General features: G+C 37.8%; 1 protein-coding gene across 1 annotated transcript; it reads right to left on the minus strand.

Annotated features, from left to right (window-relative positions):
* Positions 1–7914: 7914 nt before the first annotated feature.
* Positions 7915–9368, minus strand: LOC145074080 (peroxidase N1-like). The gene is made up of 3 exons (XM_079020513.1): positions 8915–9368; positions 8632–8797; positions 7915–8538 (listed from the first exon to the last, which is right to left on the minus strand). The coding sequence occupies exons 1-3, from the start codon at positions 9314–9316 to the stop codon at positions 8120–8122; spliced, it is 987 nt and encodes a 328-aa protein (XP_078876639.1). The 5' UTR covers positions 9317–9368; the 3' UTR covers positions 7915–8119.
* Positions 9369–10830: the final 1462 nt, after the last annotated feature.

Genomic DNA, 10830 nt, shown 5'->3' on the forward strand with positions numbered 1-10830 from the left:
AATACGGTGACCAAGAATTGATCTGATCACTACGGGTTAGTAGTGGTACCTTTCGGTCAAATCATTTTCCTTGATCATGTAGCTAAGCAAAGCAGTCATACCCGTGAACCTTTCCAACAGCTAAGGCGATAGGGAATTAGTCGGCACCAGAGATACCCATAGAAACCTGTCGATTCTTGGGTCCCATCGACTATTATCGCAGGCCTACCCATAAATTTCTTCTAAAAACCATCAGACCCTTTGTGATCCTCGTAGAATCGATTTCGCAACCTTCAAATTTCGGCTATCCTCAGCACTTAGTAGCATCCATCTGGTACTTCACGTCTCGAATCCTTAGAAGTACCTACCCGACGAAACCCTAGTGATTCCTTTGAGGAGACCGAAGTCATCAAGGGTCGGAACCCCCATGGGAGAATCAATTGAGATCATAGATTGAGAGAGAGTCAATGTACGAAACAAAGTCGCGTCCCGATATTGAGGGTTCGCTGGAACGCCAAGCGGAGACCCTATTTCCACTTGTGAGCGTGAAGATCCGAGGCAACAAATCCATTCGTATCTCATTCCAATTCATGATCTGTATCTTAATGTTTGAATTTCGGGACGAAATTCCCTCTAACGGGGGGATAATGTAACAACCCGAAATTGTCCATCGCCGAAAACCCGTTCTACCCGTAAAAATTCGTCGTTTATCAATTCGTTCCGATTTCGTTTTGGGATAAATTACTTAAACTTATATGTTTATTATAATCTAATGAGTGTCCAAACCCCTTAGGAACTCATGAAATTAGCCCAAAATGTTTATTTCAGAAATTTTAGAAACGTCTCCGCCGGGTTACGGAAACTTAATCGGGTGCGACCAAAAGCCCCGTTTAATGCCGATATCGGGTAGAATTCCACCGTGTCCAAGTTTTGAGACCTATTTAAACGTGTTCAAACTTTCATTTGAAGCTTTTGCTTCCTCTCTCTACTCTCTCTCTCTCTCTAACCTCTTTCCTCAAACCAGGTTTACGGGTCCTAAATCATCAAATTTAAGCTCCAAATCACCAAGGTAACTACCCTAACTCCTAGTATAACATCTTAGGCCTTCAAATTCGAGTTCAAATAATGGAATAGGGCCATATTCATGAGTTTACGGCCCTAGAACAGTCCTAGGCCGTGAACTCACATAAATTGGGTTTTAGAGCCCAAAAACCCTTCCAATCGACCTTTGGAGCTTAGATATGGCCTAATGACTTAATGGAATGGACTTAGAGTGCCTTAAACATGGATTTTGAAGAGTAAACATGAGTTTATTGCCCAAGAGCATGCTTGGGCCGTAAACTCATATAAATGGGGTTTTTATGCCCTTAAACCCTTCCAAAACTCCATTGAAGCTTGGATATGAATTGTAGAATATTGGATTTGGCCTTGGAACACCTTGAACATTAATTTAGAGGAGTAAACATGAGTTTACTGCCCAAGAAAATGCATGGTCCGTAAACTCATTATCATGGGGTGTAAACTCCTTTTAGTGTGTTAAAATGCCATTTACACACACCATAAGCCTTGGGATAAATTCTAGAAGTGACCACAAACAAGATTTGGACCTTAAAACATATTAAATCCGCCATCTAAGGAGTTCATGTCCATGAGGGGGTTCATGGGCCGTAAACTCCAAAATACATGCTAAAAGTCCCCTAAAAATCCATTCAAGGCTTGGGAAAAATCATTGGAATCACATGTGATTGTTTAAGGACCAATACATTAAGGATTCTATGTGTGGGGGAGTTTACGGCCGTAAACTCCAAGTTTACTGCTGTAAACTCCAATAAATGGTCCCTAAGTGAGTTTTAATTCCCGCCAAAGCGTAAAACCCAAGCCTAGCAATAATCCCAAATGTTGTGAAGCCATTTTGCACCCAAAAACACCATCTATGAGTTCACGGCCGTGAACTCATATGCATGAGGTGTTAAGGGGCCGAAAACTCCTCTATGAGTTTACTAGTAAACTCCATATCCAAGCCTTATGTGACTTCAAACGCCACACGGGTTCTTCCAAACACTTGTAAGGGAGTGTTTCCGCAACTGGAAGTGTTGTTTCTATAAATTAATTAATTAAAGTCCTAATTAGATACAAATATGTATCTTTTCATAATTCATAGGAACCTAGTGCATTTGCAAACCCAAGACTGACGTTTAGGATCCAATTAGACACGTTCCTCGTCCGGTGAGTTCATACCCCTACCCTTTTTCAATGGTTTTTCAATGTTTTCAGAGGGGGGGGGGGAATACAAGCAAATTACAAATTTTTTCAAAACATAAGATGGATTTATTTCAATAAATATCTGGCAAACTTATAAATATTTTTACCCCTTATGTATTATGTTGAGCATAAGGGATGATTTATCAACTACAACTGTATAATTTTCAGTTAAGGAAATAATCTAACTAATCAAATTATTATGGGAATAATTTGGGGTTCTTTAGTTCTCGCTTAATCATATACTGATATATATATAAAGTTATTAGATAAACTATGTCTGGTTCAGTTTATCTCTGTTTCACTTAGTATATATTGCCAGATAATTTCATTGTATATAACTGTTTTCACTGTATTATGTTTCATATCATCTAGTATGTTTGATATCGTTTAAGAATTTCGTGAATACTTAGTACTAGTTTGTGAGATTTGTCATTACCCTTTTTGGGTTATTAGTAAATCCTCCCCGGAAGTGTAACCAGAGTCTCCTGGAGGGAGAGCGTGGAATTTGTGAATAGATCTATTCGGGACTGACAATCCCACACCTTAACTTCTAGCTACAGTTAGGCGGGCACGCCTGGGGTGACAAATACTGGATATCGTCCGACGTCTGACAAGCATCAAGGAGGTCTCGTTGTCGTATCAGCATGGTTACCCGACTCACAATATTTATTAATATAAGTTTATTCACGATATCGCTTTGGGTTTGGTTTCGGATTCGATTTGATTTCATATCTACTTTCTGTTTATTGATCTTATATCTAGTACGGGATGATAGTCCCATGATTTCAACATATATCTTGTACGGGATGGTAATCCCATGGTTTTCAACTTATATCTTGTACGGGATGGTAATCCCATGGTTTTTAACTTATATCTAGTACGGGATACTAATCCCATGATTTCAACTTATATCTTGTACGGGATGGTAATCTCATTGTTTTGAATCTGTATCTAGTCCGGGATGGTAGTCCCATGGTTTTCAATCTATATCTTCATGTATATCTAACTATCTTATATCTAGTCCGGGATGGTAGTCCCATGGTTTTCAATCTATATTTTCATGTATATCAAACTATCTTGTATCTAGTACGGGATGTTAGTCCCATGGTTTTCAAACTACTTTCCATCTACAGTTCACGTATATCAAAGTATTTTATATCTAATTCGTGATAGTAATCCCATGATTTTCAATATATAGTTTTGTGTATTAAACTATACTCTGTGATATTCAATCGGTCTTGTATTTAGGAAAATATGGGATTTTCCTGGGGTAACATATAACGCGTAATTGAATTGGTAATGAAAGATAACTAAACTGTTTTACATAAGAAAATATGGGATTTTCTTGGATAACAAACCTTTTCGGAAAACTAAAGGAAACTGGTACATTTTTCAGAAAACAAACATCTTATGAACTCACCAGCTTTATGCTGATTTTCAAACTGCTTGTATTCTCAGGTCCACATTAGACAGGTACCCGATGATCTCTTTTGGTGAAGACGGAGTGTGTAGAAGACTCGTCGTATTTTGTTCATATATATAATATGTATCACACTTGTACAATTTACTTTTGAAACAAATGTAAACTTTCAAATATATGTAATGTAATGGTTGTTTACTTTGATTACTATGTGCATTAGATTTGATACTCACTGTGGAGTCAACCCCGGAAATGTTTCTGCCTTTGGTTTTCGGAGTGTGTCATATTGTCAGGCATATCTGGGTGCCCGACATACCCCTTCGGTCCTCTCGACCAGATACTGGCTAGCATATCTAGGTGCTGGCCTCCCCTTCGGTCCTCTCGACCGGATGCTGGCTAGCATATCTGGGTGCTGGTCTCCCCTTCGGGCCTCTCGACCGGATACTGGGGACTATTTCACCCCTACTACCACCAGATAACGCATATCACATAATCTATCTAGCATGGCTGGGCATGACTGCCCCTTCGGCCCTATCGACTGGAAATCTGGGGACTATCTCCCCTACTGTCACTAGCACATAGCATCATATCACACTAGCACGTAAACATATCAGGTAGTAGCAAACCTAGATGAATATCATATAGATAATCATCTAATCATACAACTCCTACTAATGGGCCGACATTATGGCCGTAGACCCGCCGGTACTGGAGGGTAACTCACCTCGAAGTAGCTACTGATCTGCGCGGGAACTGTCTATCTGTTGTTGCTGCTCCAGAAATCCTCCGCCTGTAATTCCCACAAAACAGTCCATCAAACACTGCTAACTGTCCTTAGGGTAAAATGACTACTTTACCTTCGACGAAGTCGATACTCAAAGTCAACTACCAGTTGAGCTGACTTGCCGAGTTGGCTTGGCAACTCGCCGAGTCCCTATCCTTCCATTTGCTCTTACACTCGTCTCTACTCGTTAAGTTAGGCGATGACTCGACGAGTTTTCCTTCTAATGGACATCGACTGAATCTTCATCCGGCTCATCGAGTTGTATGAACAACTCGTCGAGTTCATCTTCAACTGATAAACAGGTCCTGGCCTTGACTCGCCGAGTTGTATGAACAACTCGTCGAGTTCACCTTCATCCACAAGAAGATTGCCTTGGACTCACCGAGTCCGCTCATGCACTCGCCGAGTCCAATCTTGACAAATTCCATACAGTCAATTTCAATGAGATCTAACACACCAAAACCATAGATCTGGCCGCCTAATGTTCACTTTATACGTAAAGTTCCAAACTTGATGCACATGAATGGGGTTGTTAGCTTAAAAATCCATATAAAGAGTCCTACAATGTGCATGGGGCTCTCATGGCCCTAAAGTTGGCACCTTTATGCCATGAGACCCCTCTTAAGGTCCAGATCTGAAGTCTAAACCCACTCAACACTTCCAAATCCGAACTATGACTTAGAAATCCAAAGAGATCCCAAGTTAAAGATGAATAAACACATGGATGAGTCAAGACATGGGCATTATACCTTGAAGCTGCTGAAAATGAAGTAAAATCCCTGTATCTACTGGTCCCAACTAAAGTTCTAAGCTCCTTCTTTCCTTCCAAGCTTAACAACCACACAAGAACACCAAAAATATCTTCAAAAAAGCACAAACGGCTAGGGTTTCAATGAGAAGTGTTTTGGGAAGCATAAGGGACAATATGGCCATCATAACATTGCTTAAATAGGGTGCAAACCCGCGGATTAGGGTTTTTGTCCGAACAATACCTACTCGCCGAGTCCGGGACCCGACTCGCCGAGTCCATCACTTAAGTCCCACGTCTTATCCCGCTTCTACTCAGCGAGTTGGTCCTTCAACTCGTCGAGTCCAAGGCCAAAAATGCAAATATTTAAAGAGTTAATTACAAAGAATACGTACCATGAACCAGGTGCTACATGGTGGCTCATCACCACATCACCTCCATAACCCATCACCACAACCATGAAATGAACCAATGCAACCCAAAAAGATAACTTCCTGAAAAATTATATATATATATATATATATATATATATATATATATATAATATGAAAAATTATAACACAAGTGTACAATTTAATATTTTCTATTTTTTTTCCAATTGTAGAATCATATACATTTCAGATTATGACGTCAAGTACACATAAACATTTTTACATACATATACAAACATATACATACAATTTTAAATACATATATAAACATATACATACATTTTTACATACATATACAAGCATATACATACATTTTTACATACATGTCCACACATATACATACATATTCAAAAATATTACATACATTTTTTCATACATATTCATATACATTTCACATACAAATACATACATTTCATATACATACATACATTTTATCGTAGACTTTATATATATTTACACCAATATACATAGATTTTTCACATATACATACATTTCACATACAAATACTCTTATACACATATTTTTTCATATATACACGTAAATTTCGTAAAACAAAAAATACACATATAAATTTATATTTCACATGCAAATACTCTTATACACACATTTTTTCATACATAGTCATACATAGTCATATACAAATACGTATATACATATATATTTCACATACAAATACCAACATTTCTTATAGCTACATTAAAAACAGAAAAAAAAAAAAAAAAAAAAAAAAAAAAAAAAAAAAAAAAAAACTGGAAATCGTTTAGGTGGTGGTGCTGTGGTCGAGGTCGCCGGAGTAAATGTGGTATCACCGGAGATGTTGCTGTGAAACCACCAAAATCACACCAAAATCCAAAATTAACACACAAATTCATTCTAGAAAAGAAATTGAAAGAGAAATGAGGGAAGGGAGCACCTACTGTTGCTGCAGATGCCGGAAAATTGGAGTTTGTTGCCGGAACACGTATCACAACGCCGGCCAAACGAGGGGGAGATGAGGAGTGAAGAGGATAGGAGGAATGAAAGGGTTTGTGGTGATGGTCGCCGATCAAATCGAGAGGATCAGGGTGTTTTTGGCCGGAAAATCGTCGGAAATCGTGTAAGAGATTTTTGGAGTGAAGCTGTAACCTGTTCTTAGAGATAATGGGGAGGTAAAGCGGTCGTACCCTTTAGCGGCGACGCTATTTGCGGCAACAAGACACTAATTGGGGCGACACATTGGAGGGAAGATATCCCGCGTCTTTTTTGGTGACTAGTAGCAACGACAACGTCGTCTCTATTACCGTTGCCGCTATTGCCTTGGAACGAAGAAACCCTACATGTTGGATTATATAAAAAACGAACAGCTACGATTCACTCTGGGCGAAGTCACACGGATCGCCGACTTGGACTATTAGAGGCGCCTCTTTAGCGGCAACTCCAAGCTTTTAGCAACGACAAACCGCGTCTTGTCACATGTCGTCCCTAATAGTATCTGTCGTCTCTAATGGCGTCGCCCCTAATAACTATATTTCTTGTTGTGCTTAACGCTCATGGTTTGTGACTAATGGATTAGGGCTTATGACATATGGATTAGGTCTCAGGGCAAAAAGCATAAAGGATTGGGTCATAAACACTTAGGCTATTATTAATCGGGTCAACCCCGATTGGGTTTCGGGTTCATCGGGTTTTTAAAAAATTAAAACTTCACCCAAAACCACCCTATTAAGCTATGGATAAGTCGGGTTAGGGTCAATTGTGTTTCAGGTTAATAGCGTCAAATTCGTTGGGTTAGTGGGGTTTAACTAAACAAACAGAAATAAGTAGTTTTTAACGATAGTTATCAAGATTTTTCTATTGTGCATTCCATGTTAACGTATAAATAATCATAATATAATTAGGTTATTCTCTATGAGTTTGGAGAATTACTTGTAACTTTAGCATTTTGCTAGCTTTTTTAAATAAAAATATATTCTTGTTCAAAAAAATTATGATTAATTAAAAAAAATTAATTATTAGAAGTAATTGTAGCTTATAGAAAGGTACAAAAAGATAATTTAATCCTTAAAAATAAATATTATATTAAAATAAGTTCTATCAAAAGTATTTTTCTTCCAAAATGACAAGCCTACATTTGGTTTTTATCTTCTTCGAAAATGATATGCAAATGAAAAGTCGTAGTTTCGTTTTTGATGAATAACTCATTGGCAACATATGAATACAAAGTCAAGGTTTGGTTTAGTTTAATATTCGATCCAAATTCATAGTCATGATTTTTTGAAATCTTTATAAAGTCAATGCGTTAAACGACGAATTTGTCTCGGGTCAAAATCATGTGGGACTATCAATATCATTACCAACTTTTCCTATTGTGTATTACAATAACTAATAACATGCACGTAAGAATGGAAAATTTACAGTTTTTTAATTGTACTGATTTATCTTTTAGAACTTCCCAGGTACTAAAAACTTATTCCTATCAAACCATTTTGGATTCGGATAATAACATCCGTCATTAATCAATTAATTGCACTACAAACCCGACGAATTTCACCTTCAGTCCCAGTTTTCACCTCAATATTACCCATCCTCACCATTGATCTTGCAAACTCAACGTTAAAAGTCAATCCAAGGAGTCCCCTAACTCCAAGAAACCGTTGCACTAACCTTTGTGTTGTTGGGTTGCTCCATAGCACTTGATCAGATTCAAGTACACCTCTCCGGTTCCTCAGGTTTGCATAGTATGAATTGTCAAACCTGTTTTGGCTTCCTGTATCTAAAGCCACACGCCTTGAACCATCTCCTCCGTTGGGGCACAGGTTTCGTAGTGTGGGAAGAAATGCTTGGTCAATAGATGGATCCGGTCCATTGGTGTTGTTGAAGTTGTATAGCCTGTAGCTGAATAATGCACAGGCTGCTGTCCCAATGGTGTGTGCTCCTGGAAATCAGTAAAACCCATAGACGCATCAGTTTAATACATTGATAGTAAGTGTTGCAACGGTTGAAGTGTTATATATGCTTAAGTACTTACCAGAAAGGGTAACAAGATCTTGGGCGTTAAGACCTTTCTCAGCAAACTTCCTGATTTGGACATCAACGGCGTCATTGAAAGCAGGAAGATTTGCAGTATCGGCTGCACGTGAAACCAATCCATCTCTACGGCCTAATGGCACTGCCCAGCGCGCAATTCCCCCAGCCTGAACAGCGATTGGAAAAATAGAATAAGTACAACAAGTTTTAAGCCCAACAAACGTAATATTTCTACTGGCGACTTGGAAATGCTTAAACAACGTATTGAGAAAGTAATTAATTACCAGAAGCACAGAATCACGGGCAGCCAGTGCAAGAATATCAGCACAGGAGACGACCCCAGGACAAACCCTTTCGAGTTCCGTCTTTGCAGCATCGATAATCTCGAAGCCTCTCAATAGAGAATTGGGCGGAGCAGTTCTCTCCGTAGAAGGACCATTGAGTAGGATAGAGGCGTCACAGCCATTAACAAAACAATCGTGAAAAAACATTCTAACCAAACCTGGTGGGACTCCTGCGTTGGCCCGATCAGCTGCTGCAACTGCAGACTGCACAATGGCTTCAACTCTTGGGCATGAGGTCTGGTAGAAGCCATTTCGGGTGCCTTGGCCTTGTGCCAAGGTGGTCAAGGTGGCTAACAAGACAACAAAGAAGAGGGGTATTTTGTTATTACAAAAAACCTCCATTACTAGTTTACTACGATGATTTGTTTAATAAGTTATGTATTGGATTTGGTATTTGATAATTTGAGGTAGAAGGTATTTTATAGTGAGTGGAGGTGGGGGAGTGAAGAGAAAGTCAAAGACGCGGCAGGTGATAAAAGTAGACAAAGTCGACCATAGGAGATACATAGACAAAGAGTCAATCTTTTGATGGATATAGCTCCTGTATCTATCCATGCAATTTTGTCGATAAAATAGTATAGAATAATGATTGGGGGAGGTGATACGTTAATATGCCGAACGAAGCTACATGTACATTCATTAGGGTTTTATTATGGTAGGTAAAAGATATATAGCAAGCTAGGTTAAGATTTGATAGTTTAAATGATTATAGTTGGAGAACATAAACACACATAGTCTTTAATTTCATCGGTTATTAACTTATTATAAAGTATAATAAATTATTATAAAGTATAACATAATTTATTTTTTTATCTCAAAATTATATATAAACAAAATTACAAGAATAGTACATGTTATGTTACAACTTGTAAGTTTGGTTAATAAATGTTTGGACTCGCGCTGTTGGTCTAAAAGTTTAATTTTGTTGTGAGTTTGCTCAAAAATGTTTTAAACTTTTTTATAATAACGGATTTGCCCCTTATTATTTTATTTTTTATTTTTCTTTTTTACAACAATTAAAAATAAAACAAAGATAAAATATCTCTCTCTCTCTCATTCTCTCTCTCTTATTTGTTCAAGAACTTAGGTTTCTAGGATGAACCATATGATGATGTAGATCCTGAGCATAAACATGATGAAGATGATCAAAATTTGTTGGGTTTTCTGGATGTTCTTTTCCAAACTGGAGGATGGACAAAAAAAATTGATGAATAAGCACCTTTTAAACCCCTTTGTATGTTCTTAAAATCAAGAGTCAAGCTCCATTTCATGAACGCAATAACAAACTTCAAGAACTCAAGAAAGAATTTTAAGTTGAAAACCCATATGAAATCGACATTTAACAATATTTATGTTGGGTTTAAATCTAAAAACCAACAAACACACACCCACATACAAAATTGAAGTAGATGCGAAATTTTTGAAGATCGAAACTTTTTAAGAGCATCTCCATTGAAACCATTGAAGACCTTCAAATCGAAAATCAGTAGCTCGACTTGATTTTGAATCGACGGTAGCTCCATTGGAAGAAAGTGGCGATGGTTGGAGGTTTGTTTTCCTGTAGATCCAATGTTGAAGTAGTTATACACATACCATAATCCTTCTTTCCTTTCTTTCTGTCTTAAGTTTTGTTTCCATTTCTACCCTTTTTTTTCAGTGTTTCTCTTCCCCGTCTCATAATCCTCAATTTTTCCTAATTTACACTAATAAAGCTTCCATTTTTGCCGCCCAAAATGTCGATGAAGATAGGTGATCCTACTATTTTGTGATATGAATAAGATCCAATTCAAGACAGTAGTTCCTTAAATCCATGAACACTCATTAATTCTTTGATATTATTCGTCATGGTTTGGAAT

The sequence above is a fragment of the Lactuca serriola genome, chromosome 9 (genome assembly GCF_051521515.1).
Source record: "Lactuca serriola cultivar US96UC23 chromosome 9, Lser_US96UC23_V15, whole genome shotgun sequence".
Classification (NCBI taxonomy): Eukaryota; Viridiplantae; Streptophyta; class Magnoliopsida; order Asterales; family Asteraceae; genus Lactuca; species Lactuca serriola.

Excerpts from the sequence above, each read along its gene's own strand:
- LOC145074080 (XM_079020513.1), bottom strand. The coding sequence starts at position 9,316 with ATGGAGGTTTTTTGTAATAACAAAATACCCCTCTTCTTTGTTGTCTTG. Across the intron at positions 8,798-8,914 it reads CCCGTGATTCTGTGCTTCTG|GCTGGGGGAATTGCGCGCTG; the intron begins GTAATTAATTAC and ends ATCGCTGTTCAG. Across the intron at positions 8,539-8,631 it reads AGATCTTGTTACCCTTTCTG|GAGCACACACCATTGGGACA; the intron begins GTAAGTACTTAA and ends ACTGATTTCCAG.